Consider the following 23,061-nt stretch of genomic DNA (forward strand, 5'->3'; position numbering starts at 1 on the left):
GTGTGTGTGTGTGTGTGTGTGTGTGTGTGTGTGTGTGTGTAGCTAGCTCAGCCTGCCTGGCAGTGGGGCTGGCTGGCATGTGGTGCTGGGGAATTGAACCGCGGTCCATGTGCATTGCTAAGCTTGTTCTAAGTAGGTGCTTTAGACCACTGAGCCATCTCACCAGCCCTAGATCAAATACTTTTATCTGCAATTTTTGAATCAGTGGAAATGGAAGCCCCAGACACTGTGGGCAAGTGTACTTCCTTTTCTCCAGCAGAGGCATGCAAAAGCCTGGAGAAGGAACAAGGTAGGTCGGGGCAGCAGGGAAAGCAAGGAACATGTGAACAGAACATGGAGACCGAGCAGGGCTGGTCTGTGAGGGGATGGTAGTGTAGACTGAGGGAACAATCGAGGCAGGGGTGCAGGAGTGCAAACGCCCAACTGAGGAGGGGACTGACCTGTCTTCCTTTCTTTGCGGCTCTCCCCTGGTGCAGGCCCCCACTCAGGGTGGGTCCAGGCTGTGCCTGAACCCCACAGGCACCAAAACAGCCGCATCCAGCTTGGGTATTCAACAGCGAAGTCAGCACATATGGCAAAAATCAAGAGAACAGTCAAGATTACCCTTGAAAATTGCTTAAATTGCCCATAAAAAATATACGTGGGTTTTATGTCTAAAACCCTGAACGAATTCTAGAATGCTCCTGCTTGGCTGCCAGGCTGACGCCATCCTACTTGGGTATTAAGCTTTGCTGTGCCACTTTAACACTTGGAATAGATTTCCCGGTCACTGGGGGGGTTATCTGGGTTGGGCTTGCAAGCCAAGCTAGAAATCAGCCCATGCAGGCCACTGTGCCAGCACAGGGCTAGACTCCTTCTCCCACAAAGGCTGCTTTGCACTGCTGAGGTCTGGCCCAGGCTGACCCGACAGCCTCCTCCTTCCCTTTGCAGGCCTGGTCACCACAGTGCCCAGCATCTCACAAGCCTGGCTTCCCTGGCGTCCTGGGGTCCTGGCCTCCAACTGACCTAGGCAAGATCTTTCTCTGCCTCTGTGTTTGGCCACGGCCACCTCAGGAAAGGGGTCCTATCCACGATGACCTCTCAAAAGTGACAGCTGGGCTTTTGGCCTGGACCACGTCTGTCTTTGCTTTACTGCCAATAGTTTCTCAGTTTAGTCTTCCTCACAGGCCATGCTCTAACCACTGTGGCCCAGCACATTCCACCTCAGGACCATTGCACTCCCTGTCCCCTGGGCCCGAAGTGCTTTTTCTTCCTCTCTGACCCTGTGGCCTCCACAGAGACAGCTCCCGGATCCCTTCTTAAATAGCACCTCCATTCACCCACCCCCATCACATAATCCTGCAAATAAGAAATACTTCTGAGCACTTAGCTACCTCCTGCCACCCACAGAAGAATATATTATTGAATATCTTGACTATAAATAATATAGGCTGCCTCGTATCCATCTAGGGCCTAGCGCAGTTCCTGGCACTCAGTAAGTTCAACAAATATTTGCTGACTGATTGAACAATGTGAACCTGTCTGGCTCACAGTCTGCCCCCTGGCTGCTCTAAGCAACTTCAGAGTGTTCCTCTTGGCCCCTCCCACACACTGACTACCTGTCCTGGGGCTCCCAAGCCCACAGCCTCTTCCAATTTCTGAAACTTGAATACCACTTCCAAGACTGCTCCCTGCACCCAGAACCTGCTTCCACCCCAGTGAAGCTGAATTCCAGAGCCATTGCCGACCTGTCTGCTCATTCTGCCCCAGGGCTGGAGCTGGGGTTGAGATTCCACCCCAATGGGCCAGGGGGCAGAGGCGACTTCAGATGCTTGAATCCCAGACCTGCACGGTGCATCACCCCCAGCCTCTTCTCCCTGTGCGACCAGCCTCTGAGTGATCCTCTTCCCCACCCCCCACGGCACTTCCCGCTCCATTCATCCCTATTAGCTGCTGTCCACACCAGGCCAGAGGGAGATCAATTACCAGAGCTAGCCACTGAACCGTGCTAATGAGGATGTACGCTCCGGCTGGTGGCAGGGCTGTTGGGAGGGACTGAGAGGGCAAGGGGGTGGAGAAGATGCTGGGTGAAGAGCACCTCACTGAGGCTGGGGCAGGCTTCTTGGGGGAGAAGATGTCCCCTGCAGGCAAGGGACTCCTCCTCTCTCCCTGGAACTGTATTTTAGCTCTCATGTGCAAAAAAGAAGAGGAAATGGCTGGGCTGGTAGATAACTCAGCCACCTAAGCACCTGTTTGGCAAGCACAAGGTCCCAAGTTTGATCCCTGGTACAAAAAAGAAAAGAAGAAAGAAAGAAATGGCCTGTGTGGGGTGTCCTGAGGCTTCGCTCAGGCCCTTCTGCCTGCCAACCATGCCCTCCCTGCATCTACAGCACACACCGCAAACCTGCAACACTCCTGATGTTGCAACCCCTCCTGCACCCCAGTCAGAAAACCCACTGCAGGCTTGGGCCACCCTCTTTCCGTTGCCGTGCCACAATTCTAGTGACAATTGATCACATTCATTTGTATGAAGAGACCCTTGACCTCTCTCATAAGAGCTATGCACAGGAAAGCCACAAGGAGAGATGCTGTCTTCTATCAGATTGGCAGAGATGGAAATTGCGGCTAAAGGCCGTTCGTTAGTGGGAGGGGAAGGTGCCACCTTATGTTATTTGAAAGACTTTAAATGGGTACGACCTCTGTGGAGGGCAATCTGGCAATAGCTATGTAAATTTAAAATGCACATGCCCTTTAACCCAGCAATTCATCTCGAAGCATTTATCCTACAGGGATACAACTGTTCAAAGATAAAAGAACAAGGATCATCAGTGCCCGGAAGCATCCTACAAGTCCATCCAGAGGGGCTGAATAAGCAATCATAGCACGTCCACAGGATGGAACTTCCTCACCTGTAGAGTGGAGCGAGCAGGGTGCTTGTCTCCTTGAGTTGTTACCAGGAGTAGGTCAGTTAATATAAATAAAGTGCTCCAAGGAGCGTCCCCCATATAGAAAGTGCAAGTCCGCACTATCATTATCGGCTTGCTGCTGCTGTAAAGAACCGGGTGATCTATACATACTGATGTGTAATTATCTTACAGGAATGCTGGTCAGTGCAGAATGCTGTGGATTGGGTTCTGGCTTGCAGTTCCCTGAGCTCTGCTTTCTAACGCACAGCCATCTCTGGGAAGACATGGAATGGACTGGTGGCAGGAGCTGCCCTCAGAGATGGGGAGACCGGGGATCAGAGAAGGCTTCACACTTATCTTCTCAGCCAGTTTGCAGTTTTTAACCACTGGCCTGTCTACCTTCTATATGAAGAAATCAATCACTTTCACAGACAGGTGATGTGCAAGTCTGTTTTGACTGAATCCCTTGGGGACAGGGACTGTGTTGGAGTCTCAATTCCCAGTGTCCAGCATGACCTGGCAGGCAGAAGTTCTTGCCAATGTTGGATGATGCCTGAGCCAGCTGGAACTCCGTGTAGAAACCTGCAGGGCCCTCCCCCTCCCCAGGGGACATGCTGGAGTAGCCTGGGAAGGGCTGGCCTCCAGGAAACAGCCTCGGGAATGAGCAGACCGCCACATAGTACACCCTTGAAAGTAGGACAGGCTGTACAGAGGTATCCAGGGCCCTAAGCATCCAGGCAGCCTCCATCAAAGGCTGGAAAGACACTCGGGCCACCATAGGGCTACGCAGGGCACTCACTCACATCCTTGTCTCTCCATGTAACTGAAAAGGAAACCAAGGCGACATTACCGTGGCACAGCCTCAGGGATAACTTTTTTGCCCGCTCAGCACACCCTGAGGGTGGGGCTGGCACAGCATGTGGTAATGGGGATTGAAGAGCAATCCCTGTGTTTGCCTAAGCTTACCTAAGCAGGTGTGTTAGACCTCTGAATTATCTCACCGGCCCTTAACTGTGTGTCTTACACATATACGATGGGTGGAGTTCCAGGTTCCCAGGTCTGGAAAAGTTACAAATTGAGCCGGTGTCAGGCTGACAAAATAGAAATGAAAAAATGAAGACCTAGGTCCAACCAGAGGAGTACCAGGGCCACTTTTGCCACCAGCCATGACCTGGAGTCACCCCTCCCCCACATCCCTCATCCATCTGCCCAGCAAAGCAGTGGCTGCTGCAGCCAGAACTCTAGGAAAGACTGCCTGACTACGGCACTCACTGGAGTTTTGGAGCACAGAGTCCCTGAGGGGCAGAAGCCCAGCTCTGCTGGGTGAAGCAAAGTAGTCATGCTGCAGTCCTAAGACCTCACGCAGCCTAGTATGCAGTGAGGTCTGCCAAATATACCATGGGGCTGAGAGCAAGCTACAGAAATGGGACACTGTCCTGACATTCAAAACACACAGGAAATTACACTAAACATTTCTTGTGCATAAATGAGTGTAAAAACTTTAAATGTAAAAGCTTTGGAAAGATATACAGTTGGCTGCCCATATCCACATCCTCAAGACTCTGCATCCAAGGATTTAACCAGCCCTAGATGGAAAAGATTCAGGAAAAGTGTCACATTGTTCTTGGCAGCCTGTGATGGCTGTGTCTGTACTGAATGTGTACACATTTCTTCTTGTCATTATTGCAAATAATATAGTACATTTTTGGTGGCAAACTTGTGCTCATGAGCTGCAGCGGCTGTTATGGAATGCTCTAAAGTTTTGCCATCACTGATTATAGTATAGCAACTATTTATAGTACTTGCATTATACTTGGTATCATAAGTAATCTAGCAGCCATAAAGTAAAAATGAAAGAAATCCTGTCATTTGTGGCAATGTGGATGGGACTGGAGATTATGTTAAGTGAACTAAGCCAGGCATAAAAAGGCAAGCATTGCACAATCACATATGTAGGATCTAAAAACATTGACTTCATAGAAGTAGAGTAGAACGGTGTTTGCCAAAGACTAAGGACTTTGGGTTTGGGGGGTGGAGGAAGGCTGATCCCAGGTACTAAGTTACAGAGACAGCAGCAGGAAGTTCCATCCAAGGGAAGCGCTTATTCCACAGCAGGATAACAATGGGTAATGATAATGTTCTACACATTGCAAAAAGCTAAAAGGAGCTTGACCATTTTCACTGTGCAGAAATGACAAATATTTGAGGGAATAAACATGTTTAAGCCCTATGCAAGATATACATGCATCAAAACATCACATGGTAGTAATATGTGTAGTTTTTAATATTCTGACTTATCAGTTAAAAATGAATTTATGTCAGGCATGGTGGTACATGCCTATAATGCCAGCAGTCTGAGAGGCAGAGGCAGGAGGATCACAAGTTTAAGCCCATTCTGAACAACTTAGTGGGACCCTATCTCAAAATTAAAACAAAATTTGAGGGCTGGAAATATACAAAGGTCTTGAGTTTACCACCACAATCAATAACATTTTATCTTTTTATTTTTTTTTGCGGAACAGGGGATTGAACTCAGGCCCTGGTGCTTGCCAGGGAAGCGCTTACTCCATGGAGCCATCTCCCCAGCCCCTCAATAACATTTTAAAACTATAAAGGAGGATGTGCTTACTTTATATGCAAGTAACATGTCACTTTGTATAAGGCCCTTGAGCATCCATGAAATTTCATGTTCACCAGTGCTGTGCAACCCTCTCCCCACAACACTATTGAGACAAATGTGCCATCTACACCAGAGGAGGCTGGAGGGGATGAGAGGGCACAGTAGAGAGCTTTTACTTTTTTTTTTCTTTTAGGGTAGAATGGGCTATTTTATGTGCACTATCAAAAATACCTTAAAGGGCCACGGCTCCATCTGGCTTTCTCGGTGAGGCCCACTGAACACCTGCCCTCTCAGTACCCTTACCTGGTGCTAACATTTTCAGGTCAGTTCCCCACTACAACGTCCACTGTGCTTGCCGCCTCCTTCCTACACTAGCACCTAGCACGCTCCAGCCAGAGGTGAGGCCAACTCACAGCCTATTCCAGTCCAGCTCCAGAGCTACTTTGCTATTTTTCAGTGGTAGAAAATCAAAAGGATGATAGCTTATGGTATTTGAAAATTGTATGTCATTCAAATTTCAGCACTTGTAAATAAAACATTACTGCAACGTTTGCCTCTCTGTTGACATCTTGTCTTGAGCTGCCCCACCACGAGGGCACAAACTGGGTAGTTATATGGCTTGGAAATCTGGTATACTAACTGGCCCCTTGCAAAGCAGGCAGACCTGACTGGAACAGCTCAGCCGAGTGCCTGGCGGATCTTTGTTTTGTTCTCTTTTGCATCCCAAGTGCCTACAACAATGCCCGGCACACAGTGGGTGCTTAGTACATCTGGCTGAGAGGAGGTGTGCGTGATGGAGTATGTTGCTCCAGCATTCTAAAGGCAATGCTATCCATCATGCACACACTTTTTGAAGTTCTGCTGCCAGACACTGTGCCCACCAGCTCAGAGGCAAACTCGTCTCTTTGCCTACCAGGAGAAGCATCCATAGGTTACGTAGTGCGGTTCACCCCAAAGCCCTTAAGACAGGGTAGATGGTGGGCAAGGTGGACAAGGCCTGAATCTGGCACCAACAGTGTCACCCCAGGTTCCTGGAATACTGGCCTGGTCTTGCTTGGCTGTAGGAATGGTTCCACGTCGGCCCCTCATCTGCTGCCAGTCCTGTCCTGTGCTGACCAGGACATGGGGCATGGACTGTACTCTGCACCCTCTGGTAGTCACCTGCCTTAGCCTCCTGGGACATCCATGAGGCCTTCAGACCACTCAACCTAGGATTAATCTGGCGCTTCTGTTTATTCCTCTGGCTCTACCACTGGGGTATCCTGGAGTAAAAGATGTCCTCGTGTCATGAGGGCAGACTTGCTGGCAGCCTCTCCTGTGCATAGCTGGATTAAGCAGGTCAGGACTCCTGGGGAACTCCCAAGCTGGCACATGCCCTCCACCCTCCCTGTCACCACCAACCAGTGTGTGCGCTGTCCCAACACAGATTGCGTAACCTTGGTCCCCATGGACCAGGGCCCCAACTGGAGTGATGCATGGAGTCAGCTTAGAGCTTCCTTCATACCTGGGAAGGCTGCATCGTAGGCAGGAGCCCCATGATCAAGAACTCTGCCATGTCCTGTTTTGGGAAGAGGTCACTAACAAGTCCCAAACCTCAACTAGCATGACCACCAGGTGCTCAGCACACACACACTGTAACCTAGCAACTGTTCCCTCTCTGCCTCTGCCAAGACTGGGGTCAGGGAGGGCAGGGGCAGGTCAGAGCTGCCTCAGTTTCCCAGCCTTTGGCCAGGACCTGAGTGGGCAACAATGGACTAAGGAGGGTCAGTGAGGAAAGAACAGACCAACACAAGGACAAATGGGTGGGCAGAACAGCTGTCCTGGGTCTTGGAGCACTCTGGGCCCCAAGCGGTCACCACTCCTACCCGTCACTCCCAGCCCACCTTACCCAGCCTGTTTCTAGACACCCTGGCCTACCACTTCCGCTCCACCTGCTCCTTGTGCCCCTCATCTACTCCCATTTCTCCAGCCACCCTGGACTCCCTCATACCAAGCCCAGTGGCCTTGGGGAGTCTGCAGAAGCTAGAAGAAAAACCTAGAACACCCTTCCCCAGGGTGTCACTGAGATGCTGACTCTTCTAGGCCCCCACACTCACTATGTTCTGGAGAGCACTTGCTTGCCGTCTCCCCCGCGTGAATGCACGCATGTTCTCCTGTGCCCTTCACCTAAGTAGATGTACGACATACCTGGGGAATGAGTATTGCGCCACAGCCCTTACTGGTTAATACTTTGACTACACGTTTTACCCAAAGCTATCAAGGCAGAACGAATATGGGACAAAATTCTAGCATGGGGACAGCTCTGGGGACCTTCCCAGCAGTGTGTTCTAGGGGACCTCCCTCCCCTCTCTGAGCCCATTTCCCCTTCAAGAAAAGAAACTCCACTTTACAAGGGTCGGGGCAGGGGCGATGGCTCAGTGGAATAAGCACTTCCCTGGCAAGTGCAAGGGAATGAGTTCAATCCCCAGTTCCGTAAAATAAATAAATCATCCACTTTACAAGGGTGTTGTACGGTTTAAGGGGGAAACTGAAAGCAAAAGCATTGGGGGAAAAAAAAATTGGGAGGGGAGGGGCAGTGAGATAGCTCAGCAGCCTAAGCGCCTGCTTAGGCAAGCACAGGGACCACAGATCAATCCCTGGCACCACAGGCCCCACCCTCAGGTATACTGAGCAGGCTACTGAGGTGTGCGTGGTAGTGCACACCTGTAATCCTAGCGCTAGAGAGGCTGAAAACAGAAGGATCACTACAAGTCCGAGCTGTATAGTGAGACCCTATACCAAATACACTAAAAAAGAACTGAGTGGGGTACACTGGGAATTGAACTCAGGACCTTACGCTTGTCAGGTAGGTTGAGCTATATTCCAAACCCAAGCACTTGAAATTTAGAACTGTGAAAGCTCAGAGTGATACCATGCTCCTGTAATCCTAGCACTCAGGAGGCTGAGACTGGATGCCACAATTTCAAGGCAAACCTGAATAGCACAGTAAGACCCTGTCACAAAAAAAACCACCAGAGGCCGAGGAGATGGCTCAGTAGAATAAGTGCTTGCCTGGCAAGCACAAGAGCCTCAGTTCAATCCCTGGTTCTGCAAAAAAACAAACAAACAAAAAAAACACCACCAATACCAGCCAGCCAACCAAACAGCAAGACACCTGGGCTGCATTTGGAGCTGCATTTATTGTAGCATGTCAAAACCACCCACCACATAGTGCCTGCCACACCGCACTGTCCTCCCAGCCTGCGACCAATTGGACAGTACCAGCTACTTTTGTGTCCAGTCCCCATCCACTGTGGTTGTCAAAGAGAAGTTCGTGTCCGTCACCACCCACTGTGGTTATCAAAGAGAAGTGGGCCTCAGCTGTCAAAGGCCAACCTCATTCAGCAAAAACGTGCTGGGCCCTGAGGAAATCTGAGCCGAGACCTCTGAATTAGGCCGCTCCCTCCAGTCTTCCACAGGCCCGAGGAGAGGTGAGGCAGGGCCACTCCACAAACCCCTTCAAAATATAACTGTGATGGGGCAGAGCTGGGAAACAAACTTCCCAGGCCTGAGCTATTTTGCTCCTTTACAAGTTTTCAAATTCAGCAGAATGTGAAGAGATCGGAAGAGCAGACCTTATTCTGTTGGGGTGAGATTGGAAGGAAAACGTCCAAAACCAGGAAACGCTGTCTTGGTGCGCCCTCTGGTGACCACGAGACCGGTCTGCAGGCCATAAGATTTGTGAACTTGATTCCATCATCACCCAAGAACCAGTGGCAGCGAACCTAGGATATTTGTTATCACTGAAAGTTCTAAAAGGTTTGCCATCGCTGCTAAGAATCATAATCTGTGACCCCAAACAGGTTCCTTCCAACCTGCTAGATGCTACACCTTGGGATTCCAGCGACTTCATTTGCAGCCTGATTCCTACCCACCTCCCAGCCCGCTTCCTGGGCCTTCAGGAACCCACCTCAGTTCCCAGCAGGGCCAGATGCCCTCTGTGGCCAGCACCTCTTCAGGATGAGGGCCAGTCTTCCCATTCTTCATATCCCCGTACCTCACTTGTCTTGGCCACAGCAGGCTGGGACTTGCAGGCGATAATCCAGAGGTGGAGAGAGGCCAACTCCCAGCCCATGGAGATCAGGCGGGGCACTTAGGTGACAACAGGCAAAATGGGGCCTCAGTGATCATAGAAGCTTATGTCCCAGGTGACAATGCCACTGAAGAGCTGGTGTGGCCAGATGGTAATTCTTCAATAGAAGCAGGGCATCTGGATTTTTATGTGAAATATGCCCATTTTTTTAAAGGTTGTCTCAAACGTTTGAACTACCTGGGCCAAAGAAGCTTTGCTGAGTGAATGGGTCTGGGCCAGCGGGCCTGGCTGGAGGGCTCTGTGAGGCCCTGGCTGAGGCCTCACAGCTGACTGAACCTTCAAGGTGGTGGGCACAAGCCAGTAGTTTTCAAAGTTTTGTTTATTTGAGCAGTTTGTAGCCATCATCATGTTTGATCCTGAGAGGCAAGCAAGAGAGAAAAAATTCTTGGACCTATTTCAGAGTCACAGATACAGGCTGAGGTGGGCTCCCGGGCAAGCTCAAGGTCAGAGCTGGGAGAGACAGCTCTGAAGCTAAGGCAGTGGCCGGGCAGTAGCAGGCTGCAGAGCTTCCCCCAAACCCCCAGCCACACATGGAGAAGGTGTCCCAGCACGGGCCCAGAGGACACAGGCAGACCTCTCCACAGCAGCCCCCAACCAGCCTGGCCTGTACCCTCTTAGCTGCGCTTCCCAGCCCCCTGGAGAGCCCGCTACCCCAACAGTTGCTACAGTGGTAGTTCCCCGTGCGCATGTGAATACACTTATACACACCCCCTCTGTGCACACAGAGCTCCAGGACAAGCAGCCTGGGGCTGCCTGCCACAGTGGCTTTCCCTGTGGGCTGACAGCATCTCTACACTTCAGAACCCCTTTGGGGCTCAGGTCAGAGCAGAAACCTCCTGGGCCTTGCCTGTCATAAGCACAGGAGGAGGGTCTTGGGGGCCCCTATAAGCAGCCTAGATGTGTCGCCATGGTCCCTGGCAGCCTCACCAGTTGGCCTTCACTGCCTTGATGTCACTCACAAGGTTCTGGGCCAGGCAGATGCCAAAGATCTGTAAGACAGGGAGCAGATGAAGGAGGGGTGGTGGGCTCTGGGCAAGGGGAAGGGTGCCGGGCCACACAGTACCTGAAGTAGGGCGATGCCCACGAAGACACCAGCCACAACAATCAGGTTGTCCTGCAGCCACTTCTCAAACTGGCCCACGCAGCCTTTGGTGTGGATGAAGCCCTGCTGCTCCAGCTCCTACAGGCACACAGGCACCAGGCTAAGTGCACCTGCCACTACGGGCCTCACCGCAAACTCGTTCTCCCCTGCACCTTTGGCTTGCCAAGTAAGCTTGGCCCAGCCCAGAAGCTCACTCACAAGGCCTGTGCACAGCTGGGTTCTTCTTGCAGGGTCTCAGTACAGACGCCTCCTCCAAAGCACCTTCCCTGATTGCCCAGCCCCTATCCAGTCATCATCCACACGCTCAGCTGCAACTGCTGTGCTTGTCTGTATTTATAGCTATGAGTTTACTCTTGTTACTCCCTGAGGACAGGTCTGCATCTCTTTGGCAATGAATCTCCAAGGTCTCGGGTGATGTAAGCCACACAGCAAGTGTTCAATGAAGAGGTGGGATGAATACCCCAGCTGGGCCCACGCCCACAGGTTCCCAGTACCAACCCAAGGCCTATAGCAACCACTCCCCAAAGAACTCCTGAGGCCTTTCAGAATTCATATGAGGAACCCCGGCCCATCCCAGGGTCCCCAAATGCCCCCAGCCCTGTTCCTCACCAGTTTGAGCCGTACATCATAGCCACACTGGGTATTGAGGACATCTTCCTGAAGAGAAATGGACCAGTTAGTGATAAGGTAAGGGGGCTTTCACAGGCTGATCAGAGCTGCATCTACTGCAATACAAAGGTATGGGAGGCCTTGGAACCAGTGCCCATCCCCCAGGGTCCCACTGTGTCCATCCCACCACAATCAGAGCCAGGCTCTGCTAAGAGAGAAGCCACCACATGAATAGGCTGCCACATGCCTGTGGACAAGCTGGCTGAAAGGAGCCCCCCACACCCAGACCCCAGGCCCCAAAGAGCTGAGCAGACCATGTGGTGGGTTTTTCTTAGGCAGGGTCCTCACCCTCACCCCTCCTCACCAGGCCCCACTCACCGCAGGGTCCCTGACACAGCAGGAGAAGGGCACCCCACAGCGCTCCCGACTGGGGTTCAAGTCAGTGCAGTTGAAGTAGATATTGAGGTTCCAGTCATTGGGCCCGCGGGCTCCACAGCAAGACCACTGGGGGCCAGAAAAGAGCCCCCGGTGAGCAGGCCATGGCCAACCAGCCCAAGCCCACCCTGTGGGGGACGAGCCTGGCTGCAAGGACAAAGGGCTGGCAGGGGACCTGGAGAGAGCCAGGTGGCAGGGCAACTCCCCATCCCCAAGCAGATAGGCCAGGCCTAGACCCAAGGGGGTCAGAGTAGACAACAGCCTAGAGCTTTAGGGTGGGGGAAGCAGGAGGAGGCCCCTAACTCCACCTCTACCCTTCCTTACCACCAAACCCACTGTATGTTGGAAAAAGAAGGCACCAAGACACCAGCTTAAAGGTGGTGGCTTCCTTTGAACCTCCAAGGACTGGGGAGAGGTCAATCTCTGCGAGAACAAAGGTGTCTCCAAAACTCAGGTCTACACTGGGTCTCCCCACATTAGGCCCAAAGTTTCCAAAGACCTCTCTTTGGTGCAGGGACCTTGCTCACCCCCCTCCCTTCCTGCCACCCTCACAAGCCATCCATTCCAGGTCCCAGCTGCCTGCTGCCAGGGCTGCTTCTGGGAATATCCTATGCTGCCTCCCTAGGCAGGGCAAGGGCAAGGGCAAGGGCAAGTGCAGGGCTGCCCTGAACCAGGGAGCCCACACTCAAATGATGAGACAAGAGCCCACAGCCTCAGCTAAAAGTGGCACCCTGGATGCGGGGGAGCTGGCTCACCAGGGCTGCAAGAGTGTGAGGGCGGCTGAGGCTCCACATCAACAGCAGGCACAGGTGGCACCACAGACCCAGTGGGGAGCAAGGCACAGCCGTGCAGCTCTGCAGCACAGCTGCCCTCACCTGTCAGGGCCTGCTTCCCTGCTGGAGAAGCAGCTCATCCTGCCCTCTTTTCACATCATTGTTCCTTTTCCTCCTTTGGGAGGCTTCACAGTCACCAGAGGCCTTCATTTCTCCACCCTCCCCTTCTCAGCTCTTACCACAATCTGTAGTTTCAACATGGGACACAGACAGACAAGACATACACACACACACACACACACACACACACACACAAACTGTCATCCCTAGGAGGACTTAAGTTCTTTTCACTACCAAATATGCACACTCAGCACAGGGGCTGGCAATGGTAGGTCCACTTCAATTCCGTTTTGAGCTGTAATGTCCTGGCTCCATGTCTGCCTCTGCTGTGGGGCAAGAATTCAAGGTAGATGCCAGCCCCAGGTCAGCTCTGAGCACCAGAGCTGGCTCTTAGTGATGAGCGAAGGGCTGTGACTGTGTTATACTTTGGGTCTAGTTGTCCCCCCAAAACTTCATACAGTCATGGGGCAGACTTCTAGAGTGTGTGATTGACTTATGATCCACTGGGATTATGGGTGTGAGTGCTGCTGGGACTACGGATGAGTGCTACACCCAGCCCGGGGGTGGGGGGGGGATAGCCCGAGTGCAACATAAAGGAGACAGACTTGCTCTCTGTTGCCATTGCTGCCGCTATTCCCGTTTGCTCCAGCTTTCTGCTCTTTGCTTCCGCCATGAACATACAGTTGCTGTCTGCCACGTACCACTCTGCCTTGCAGCCAGCCCAGTATGGTCTGAAACCTCCATTAACTGTGAGCTAAATAAACCTTTCCTTCCTTAATTTTGGGTGTTGGGTATTTGTCCCAGCAATGAGAGAAGAGTAACTGATATAGACTGGGAGTCCGGGATTGCACGTGCTGGGAGTGGGCAAGAGCATGCAGGTGGGAGGCATCTGAGGTTTCAAAAACAGTTCTCTGGGTGTTGCTTTTTTTGTGGAACTGGGGGTTGAACTCAGGCCTTTGCGCTTGCCAGGCAAGTGCTTATTCCACTGAGCCATCTCCCCAGCCCCTGGCTGCTGCTTCTAAGAAGTTAGGTTTAGGGCCAAGGAGATGGCTCAGTGGAATAAGTGCTTCCCTGGCAAGCACAAGGGCCTGAGTTCAATCCCTGGTTCCGCCAAAACAAACAAACAAAAGAAGTTAGCTTTATATACAGGCAGTGCTGTATTCAGAAGCCAAAGACAGAAAGCCATGCACAACATAACACTTGTAAGACTATAATGGAGTTACAAATCACCTATCTACTGGTCAGAGCTGTTCTAGGCTATACTGCAGTACACTCCTCCCCTGTTTGTGGTAATACTGGTATAAATAAGCTTACTGTGCCACCAGTCGTACAAAGCATCACACATACAATTACGTTCAGCGCACTACACCTGTTGATGGTAACAGTGAGTGTCACTGGCTTACTGTACTATACTTTTATAACTATTTTCAAGTGGATTCCATTTACTTAAAAATGTAAGCTGAGTGCAGCAGCGTACACCTGCAGTCTCAGCTACCTGATGGTCTGAATGGGAGGACAGCTTACACCGAGTCTGAGGTCAGTCTGCTAATGCAGCAAGGTCCTATCTCAACAAAGCTGACTGTAAAACAGCATGCCATGCTCATAGGCAGCAGCTTCACTCATCTCACGGCTGCCAAAGCTCTAAAGGCCTCATCCAGTGGGTGACCTCAAACCATCAAAGCATGCAAAGGTGATGAAATCCCGACAATGCATTTCTCAGAACGTGGCCCCTTAATAAGTGACGAGAGCCTGTGGCATAAGTGAGGGAAGACAGCTGATGAGTGTAATAAAATACAACACTGGGGATGATAGAGAGCCCCCCTTCTAGAGAAGGGGCAGCCACAAAGAAGCTCTGGCCAATACTCTAGGCCCAGCGTTTAGAAGGGAAAAGCTGTATTTTTATGTCAAAATTTCTCCACCTAGAGCCTTAGAGATAGCTCAGTGGTCTAAGTGCCTGCCTAGGCAAGCACAAGTTTGATCCCTGATACCAAAGACCATGCTGGACCCACCCAGGGTGCACCGAGCTGGCCACCAACACCAGGCATGGTGGTGCATGCCTGTAATCTCAGTGCTGGGGAGGCTGAAACGGGGGATCACTACTAGTCAAGCTGCAAAGTAAGACCCTGTACCAAATACATTAAAAAAAAAATTTCTCCACCTAAGTGTGTCATAAGCCCTGGCTTGGGAGCTGTCAGTTAGGAGCCTCCGTCCTATTCCCTAAGCCTGTGTCCCTACAAGGCTGGCACATGGACACTCCTGCTTCTCTTCCCTGGAGCCTGCTGGCCAGTGTGGGTGAACGGTGGTGCTGGTACATGGGGAATCTGCTCTGTCATGTACTCACATATTCCTGAGCAAAGTCAATGAGGTTCTGGAGGTCAATGTCATCCCGGTAAGCCTTGACATTGTTGTTGATGAAGAGGTTCAGCTGGTCTCGAATCCAGTCCTTGAAGACGAAGGCCAGGATCCCTGTCGCCAGCTCCAGGAAGAAGATGAGGCCAAGGAACACAGAGAACTGTGTTGAGGGCACAGAGACCGCAAGGGCTGGAGATGCCGTCTCTGAGAAGACCTCCACCCCTATCTCCAGCAAGACCTAAGGGAGGCCACAGTCCCTGGTTCCCATCCTCTTTTATTTTAGCACTGCTTCCCTTTTCTTATACACCCATGCAGCTATGGTTGACCCTCACTCTATATAACGGAGGCAGGCAACCTACCACTGAGATACACCCTCAGCCCTTTTAGTACTGTCTTAGGGTAAAAGGCAGCACTGTTCTGATCTAGCCTTTTCTGTCTGGTAACCTCAACTGCTTTTTTCAAAAACTAGTCTTGATGCATGCTTCAGTTCTATTCAGAATGGAACAAACTGCACCTCTCTACTCCTAGATACAGGACAGGGGGTGGGCCACCAGCCCACCAATGAGAGCACTACTTCCTCCCAGCACACAGGGATTGGTCTAGAGACAGCCAATCACAACAAAGAAGATGCAATTAAAGCACTCTGGGAGAAGGCCTGGGAGAAAAGTGCCTCAGCCTCCAGCTCCAGTTCCTAGCAGGGCAGGATGAAGCCTTTGGTTTGTTCCTGAGCATCTTTCTCTTAGCAGGGAAGGGAGCCCACCCGGGAGAGCAGGGGAAAGAAAGTGAGAGAGAACTGGCCAGGGGACAGTGTGGTGCACACCAAGGCCAGCACAACCCTAGTCTTTTTTTTTTTTTTTTAAACATGTGCCAGCAAGTATCTTTATGATTAGGCCACTGGATTTTGGTTGCTTAAAATAGAAAAGACCTGAACAGATGTAAATACCATGAATCTAATGATATGATAGCATAACACTAAAGCTACCCCATTCTAAGCACCAACAATGTTACAAGACTTGGGCTGCGGGCTTGGGATACAGCTCAGCCTGCTTGGCAAGCCCAAAGTCTTCAGTTTGGTTTCACGTACAAAAAAAAAAAAAAAAAGAATTGGGTTGGTGTGGACCTCAGGTTAGGAGGGGCACTTACAAACTTAAGCAGGAATGTGTTCTCCCGGAGGGCACCAATACAACCAGCAAAGCCCAACACTGACATGATGCCTCCAACCACCACAAACAGCCACACAGGGTCAAGGCCTCCCAGATCTGTCAGCGCCGAGATGTTGGAGAGAACACCCTACACAGGGGAGCAAGAGGCTGGTGTGAGAGACAGACTTTTCCAGCACATCATCCCCCAGGCAGCACCACAGCCTACCCCACTGCCTACCTTCTCACTCCAAGCCCACAGGCCGATGGCTAGGAATAGGCCTCCCAGCACCTGCAAGAAAATCAGCAATTGGTTCAGGGCTAGCCACCAGCCACTACGGGGTCCTTCACCGACCCTCACGCATCCTTGCCCAGCACTCAGAGCCTTCAAAGTCAAGGGAAAGGAGGAGGGACACAGGCTGAAAACAGGGTCAAGGGTCCTTCCCACCTTCCCAAGGACCCATCTCAGTACTTCTTTCCCTACAGAGCAGCCTGGAGGACTGAAGCTGCCTCTAGCAAATGGATGGATCTCAGGGACCAAGTCCTGGAACTTAAAACTGAAGCAGGAAATAACTGAGACATTCTCACCCAAGGCAGTAGCGGCAAACTCTGCTCCCACCCCAGGACAATTCTAAAGCAGTCCCAGGCACTGCTACAAGCTGTGACACTACGCTGGTGAATGGGACATGATTGTTCTCAGCCCCCAAAGCAAACACACCATCCATGGCAAATAAACAGCAAGCAAATGAATAAGGGAAAGTCAGATAAAACTAGCTCCTTTAAAGAAAATCAGGAGGATGCAAACAGGAGGGACTAGGGACTGGGTTCCTTTAGAGGGACAGTAGGGTACTGAGTATTTTAGCTGAGGTCTGGATGACAGAAAAGTGAAGGGGAAAGGTGGAGGCTCTTTAGTAAGACCACATCTTGGGTCCAAACTGAAGGATGGCAAGGCTAGTCCCCACAAGGCCCTAGAAGCCACAGGGAGAAGACTGGGCTGTAGTCTAGGAGCAGGGAGAAACTACAAGTTCCCAGCAGAGCAACACCCGGGCCTGCTTAACAGGGAAATAAAAAACTTCTCTGGGCCCCTATTAGAGGCACCTGCATTGGCCAAAGCAGTCCAGTCCTCAACCTTGTGACTCTGCTAGATCTCTCCTGCTTTTCCCAGCCATACCATCCCAGCTACATCCCAGCCCTCATTCCTGTCCCCCACAGCCAGGCCCTGTGTGTCACCCTTGTTTCCCCTGGCAGCCATCCAGATCTGCCTCCAACACAAAAGCCAGATCAGACCCATCCCTCCCACATGAAGCCCTCACTGTTCTACTTTGCCCTAACAGAAGACACAAGGGCTGGGCCCCCTCACTGCCCTACCTCTGTTCACTGCTCCACATCCTGCTATTCAGCTGTCACCCTGGCTGTATGACCTAGGTAAATAACTTAACCTCCCAGTGCCTATCCCTTCAGTTTCCCCATCTATAAAATGTAAACTATGACAAGGTGGTTGTGAGACTACAACTCACTAGAACTTCTTTGCTCAAAAACCCTGAGAAGCAAACTTCAGTATCATCTGCTCCAGGGCTGGAAAGCTGAGGCCCAGGAGGAGGTGACTTGACCAAGGCCTCGCAGCTAGACAGCTACAGTCAGGCCTAACTTCCTCTCCTCCATCGTGCCCCCTGAACAGGTGCTGAGCACTGCTGAGGGCCAAGGATACCCACGCTGGGGCAGGCTCCTGCTGCGTGTGGGTAGAGAACAGAGCCACCGAGTCCTGCTGAACACAGGAGAAAAGACCGGGCATTCTGACCCGAGGCTGGGAAGCAGACTGCAGAGGCCTCAGCTTTAGAGATGGGATGGGGGAGGGAGAAGACAAAGATGACTTGGCAGGGGCACACAACGATGCCACTCTTTGAGGGTCAGTAACAGCTCCCTTAGGAGAGCAGGGGCGGTCCCACCCATTCTCGTTTAGGTCAGCTGTGGAATGTCGCTTTCAGTTCCCCAGGCAGGAGGCCAGCTTTGCTCTCCCGGCGACCGCCAAGCCTCCCGGCCAGCAAACCGCCGGGCACCTGCTATAAGTCGGGGAGGGCCAGACCCACGCAACTTTGCAGGAGCCTAGGGCGAGGCACCAGTCCTAGGTTCCCGAACGGTTAGGAGGCTGGGATGAGCCAGACTCTCCTCCCCACAGGCTAAACCAAGGGTGGCGTTTGGGCTCCCACAAGGAGATCGGGCAAGAGGGTGATAGCACGTAGCGCGCCCCAGGGGTCTCCCAGCAAACACTCCTTCCTCTTCCGATCGGCCTCCGGCGTCACACGCGAGACTCCCCAACCCCCACCAAAGCTGGGCCCCGCCCCCAGCCATCCGGGCCTCGCGGTAACTCCCTCGGGTGGTCCCGGGACTAGGCGTGGGGGTGGAGGGAGTCAGGGGCCGGTCCTGAGCCCCAACCAGCAGAGGTGGGAGCAGCCTCCCCTAGCAGGGGATTCAGCCTCCTCCCACCGCCCCTAGCCCAGGGCCCAAAGCAGAGCCTGCGCTCACCCAGAAGACAATGTTGAAGCCAAACAGGAAGTATTTCCCGCAGCAGCCGACCTCGGGTTCCTGGAAGTGTTGGTGCTTGCCAGGCATGGTGAGGGGCCACCCGCCGGCCCGGATGCCGGGCCAGGAACAGGGCCCAGCTTTCTGCGGGCCAGCCTGGGCTGGAGCCGCCCGGGGCCTAGCCCGGCGGCTGCGGCTTCATGGCCGCGGCCACACAGAGCGCCCCGCAGAGACCGCCCCCGGCGCCCGCCCCGCCCCAACAGGCGCGCGGCCCCGCCCCTAGACCGCCTCCTCCCGGCAGAGGCCCCACCCCCCGCGAGGCTCCGCCCCCTACACGACCCAGTCCCTCAGAGCCCCGCCTTGGAGTCCACAAGCTCCAGATGCGGTAATCTCTCCCTGTCCTTCAGACCCACCAGAGTCGCCCACTGTTGGCGCTGATGGCCGCAGGCTCAGTACTATCGCCTCTAGTCTTCTGCCTTGTCCGAGACTATACCCGAGAAGCTGTAGGCGGTTGGGTGAGTGGATGGGGATCGGATTGAGTTAACGCGTCAGCACGTGTAATTATAAAGGAGTCAAATCAGATCACGTTTCACTCGCAGAAATTCTGCTCTACAGATAACGAGCTCTAACTCGGGACAAACGACGATGTGGGTTCACACCTGTTGCTGTCTCTGCAGTTTTGCCAGAGCCGGTCTTTCACCCAACCCCTACCCCCTCCGCCCCCCCACTCACCAGCTTGGGTCCTGCCCTGGCTGGGTGCCTGGAAGTCTCACGTGAGCCACTTCATGACAGGGCAGGCAGATCAAAGTTTAGGAAAAACTGAGTCTTATCCAAAATTTTAAGTTTAAAGTGCTTTAAGTCCTCCCAAAAAGACAATTCCAAGCTTGCTCAAAAATATTTATTTAGAAGAGGTACAGAAAGGGGCTTTCGGTTCATCATTCCAAGTGAATCCACCTCAAAACAAAACCAGGGTGAAGTGTCAGCTACCACCTAGCTCCTGTCCTGGGGGTGGGGACTGGTCAACCCGCCTCTCCTTCAGCCCAGCCTTTATGTAGCAAAGGCACAGGTAACACTGGTCCCAGCCAGCTGGCCCTGTCCACAGAAGAGGACAAGAGGCTGTTCAAGGCTTTCTCTTCCCTCAGTGTCCATCCAACCTCCATGTCAGAGGAGCAAACCTAAGAGCTTCTTCCACGTGGCCCTCACCCTGTGGCCCCTGGCAAGGCTAGGACTTCAGATTGCTGCAGCAGCCACCACCCTGCCTCTAGGCATGCGACCAACTCACATTAGGACTATTCATACTATTTATATGATGCCCATCAAAGTGGCAAGTCCCTATGGTCCAAGCTATTTAGCAGGTTGATGAAGCAGTATCCCTTCAGCCCAAATGTTTAGGAACATACAAACCCCAAACAAAACAAAAGTGTTCATATATATTTCAGGACAGGTGAAACTGGGCAGTCTGCCCTCTGTCCCACCCAGGGGCAGCTGTGCAGCCCTGCCTTTCCGCAACACCCCACAGTGATAAGAAACTCAGATGGCTGGCCTGCTCATTAGGAGTGATGCCAAGGGCCCCTCACACCACGAACTTATTCTTGGCTAAAGAGTTGCTCTTGGTGGCTGTGTCAATGTGAGCCTGGTACCCAATGACAGTCTTCGTGGAGAGGCCAAGGTACTCTTTGTATATTTGGCTGCAAGATGGGGTACAGAGGAAAGGAAACACAGTCAGCAGTGTGGCCTGGAGGTCACCTAGGCTCAGATCCTTTGCCCCCTGAATTGCTATCCTGGTTGCAACTATTCCTGGTGTGTGTGTGTGTGTGTGTGTGTGTGTGTGTGTGTGTTATCAATACAGAAACCCAGAGTAGGACTCTACTGCAAGCGAAGACTTGTACTGCTGGAAATGGTTTAGAATCTAGATATACAGATGGGTAAGGAACAAGAGGGAAAGGGAAGGGAGAGTTTCAGAGATCTCCCCTGCAGGCCAAGCTACCATAACCCTACTCCTCCCTAGAAGGGACCCAGCCCTCACCCAATGTGTAACACACTGGCCTGGTCCTCTGCCTCCCTTGTCCACACAGCGATCTTGTCCCTCTTGGTACGGATGTTGATGACAGCTCCACACACCTCCTTACTGTGCTCCTCAAAGCTCTCTCCAATCAGACACAGCAGCTGGGCCCAAGCAGAGACTGTGAGACCTCCAGCTGGGGCATGGGGTTCATCCCTGAAACCACTGCAACCTGGAGACCCACACCAGGTTGTCTCCCCTGGTGACACCCCCCTACCACCACCACCACCAGTTCTGCCACTCACTGTCTCCAGCCACAGACGGTCCAACTCACTGTGGTGCTGCTGCTTGGCAAGACTGAGCAGCCAGCGGCCCCCCCGCTTATTCCTGCTGTCTTCCCACATGGGTTCGATGCCATCCTGCAAGGCAGGATGACAGATCAACAGCCGTCGATGGGTTGTTGGGGACCCAGTTCCCTCACATGCAGCTTGATCTGCATACCTGTCTTTGCCCAGGCCCTAGTACACTGGCCAGCTTGTTTTGCTGCAGTCCACTCTGCATACACAGATACCACTACCAACCACCAGGGGACCCCCTTCTGAGCGCTCACAGGCCCCTGAGCCTCACTATTGGTCACCTTTATAGCCTTCTCTATGGGTACCTATGTCCACTTTAATGAATTAAATTCCTTAAAGAGTTCAAACAAGTGGCTTAGTGCACTTTACCATGGGCAAGGGTGGCTTTCCCAGGCTTGGTTGCTTGGTCCCCTAAACCTTTCTGGGCATAAGTCACCTGGGGGAATCTTTAAACACTCATGTCAGGCAATATTGATGCCTGTCCCTAGTTAAGGCCAGAGACCTGGGGTCTTCCCCTGACACTCCTCTCCCACGCACACTTCTAAAACTTAAACATCCTTCAAGTGTAGCTTAGGTCTGATGCGTTTTGTCCTATCTGGGCTTCTATATATATATTTTTTTTTTGGGGGGGGAGGGGGCTTCTATGTTGCAGCTCCTCCAATCTGAAATCATGCCTCTGCCCTAATCTGAACTGTCTGTGCTTTCACATACCCAAATCCCTGTGGGGGAAGAGGCAAGCAAACTGGGACCAATCAGGGCCCTGTCTTTTGGGGAAGAGGGACGTGAGGGTAGAGCTTACCTTGAACAGGGCATAGTCACAGCCAGGAGAGAGCTTACTAGCCAGCTTGATGTGACTGTACATCCTGAAGAGAGAGACCCCCATCCAATCCCACCAATGGTGAAAGCCAAGGCTTTTAGGAGCCTGGCCCAACTGGTCTCCACCCTCCATCTGCTTACTAGACTCACTATGCCCCCCATGCTACCTCCCTAAGCCCTAGCAAGACTGAGGGTGGCTGTGCCCCAATCCGAATGGCCCTGAGCAGGAGCCCCCATCATCACCAAATGCAGAAGACCCTGAGGAGGATGGCACAGCTGGGTAGCAAGCAATGCCTCACTGCCAGACTCTAGCTCTGGCCCCCTGAGCAGCAGACACTCACGCCCAAAAGTCCTCCACAGTGTCAAACTTGGTGACCAAATGCAAGTTGTCATGCCAGGCCCGGCTGTGGTCATTCTTGAAGAACCACAGAGACCACCTGGTAGGAAAGACAAATCAGAGAAACCGCCCCCATGTCTACCCCAGTAGCGCTGGGGCTAACAGGGAGATCCCTTTCCTTTCAAGGACAAGCTAAGAGATGAGATTTGGAACACGGACACACACACACACACACACACACACACACACACACACAGAGCAAATAAAGTCCACTAGCCTAAAGTATGGAGGAGGAGTTGTTAAACCCAGAATCACAGAGGTTAGAGCCAAAAGGGCCCAATAGTTTGAGGCTTTGGTCAGCTCTGGCCTTTCACATGCAAAGGGTTGTCCAAGGCACACAGCCAGAAAGCCCTAAGGCTGGCCTGACCTGTTTTGCAGAACGTGCAGCTCTAACTTGACCTCCATTGGGCCTTCACTCCTGGCCTTGCCCCTCCGAGACAATGGAGTCCTGGTCCTAGGAGACTTTGGAGCCCTCTCTCTTGTATACTTCCCCGCTTCTGCCTTCTCTTGCTCTTTTTCCTCCTCCTCCTTCTTTGCCCTGAGTCCACCCTCAGATTCAATATCCTGGCCAAAGGAAATCAGAGTGTTCTGTAAGCTCTGGCCCTGGCCACCCCCTCACCTACATCCTCCACCCAGCTGGTCCCTTACCCCAGAAGGGGCATGCAGCTGGACTTACAGGGTAGGAGGTGGCCATGCTAAGCCTCCAGCTCCACAAGGAACTCACCAGCCCCATGGGGTCTCCAGCTGTTGGCTTTTAATAAGCCAGTACTCTACCCACCTGCTGAGGGTGGGGCAAAGAGGAG

The 23,061-nt window shown here is 52.4% G+C and overlaps 2 protein-coding genes across 2 annotated transcripts; both read right to left on the minus strand.

Moving 5' to 3' along the window:
* Positions 1-8,665: 8,665 nt before the first annotated feature.
* On the minus strand, positions 8,666-18,974 carry Tspan17 (tetraspanin 17). The gene is made up of 9 exons (XM_004632290.3): positions 18,691-18,974; positions 16,409-16,459; positions 16,172-16,318; positions 15,018-15,188; positions 11,727-11,852; positions 11,349-11,396; positions 10,701-10,817; positions 10,565-10,626; positions 8,666-9,993 (listed from the first exon to the last, which is right to left on the minus strand). The coding sequence occupies exons 1-9, from the start codon at positions 18,775-18,777 to the stop codon at positions 9,957-9,959; spliced, it is 846 nt and encodes a 281-aa protein (XP_004632347.1). The 5' UTR covers positions 18,778-18,974; the 3' UTR covers positions 8,666-9,956.
* Positions 18,975-20,260: 1,286 nt separating this feature from the next.
* Positions 20,261-22,952, minus strand: Eif4e1b (eukaryotic translation initiation factor 4E family member 1B). The gene is made up of 7 exons (XM_004632458.1): positions 22,935-22,952; positions 22,626-22,822; positions 22,203-22,298; positions 21,845-21,908; positions 20,995-21,108; positions 20,714-20,853; positions 20,261-20,375 (listed from the first exon to the last, which is right to left on the minus strand). The coding sequence occupies exons 1-7, from the start codon at positions 22,950-22,952 to the stop codon at positions 20,261-20,263; spliced, it is 744 nt and encodes a 247-aa protein (XP_004632515.1).
* Between the last annotated feature and the right edge of the window lie 109 nt (positions 22,953-23,061).

Source organism: Octodon degus, unplaced genomic scaffold (assembly GCF_000260255.1).
Source record: "Octodon degus isolate 3935 unplaced genomic scaffold, OctDeg1.0 scaffold00048, whole genome shotgun sequence".
Lineage (NCBI taxonomy): Eukaryota > Metazoa > Chordata > Mammalia > Rodentia > Octodontidae > Octodon > Octodon degus.

What these genes read in the sequence shown, in the direction of transcription:
- Eif4e1b (XM_004632458.1), bottom strand. An exon ending in ACCGTCTGTGGCTGGAGACA is followed by an intron (nt 20,854 to 20,994) that starts GTGAGTGGCAGA and finishes GCTTGGGCCCAG; the next exon opens with CTGCTGTGTCTGATTGGAGA. An exon ending in GCCAGTGTGTTACACATTGG is followed by an intron (nt 20,376 to 20,713) that starts GTGAGGGCTGGG and finishes CCCATCTTGCAG; the next exon opens with CCAAATATACAAAGAGTACC.
- Tspan17 (XM_004632290.3), bottom strand. Translation starts at nt 18,777, where the DNA reads ATGCCTGGCAAGCACCAACACTTCCAGGAACCCGAGGTCGGCTGCTGC. An exon ending in TTGACTTTGCTCAGGAATAT is followed by an intron (nt 11,853 to 15,017) that starts GTGAGTACATGA and finishes TCTGGCCCCCAG; the next exon opens with TGGTCTTGCTGTGGAGCCCG. An exon ending in TGGGCATCGCCCTACTTCAG is followed by an intron (nt 10,627 to 10,700) that starts GTACTGTGTGGC and finishes CCTGTCTTACAG; the next exon opens with ATCTTTGGCATCTGCCTGGC.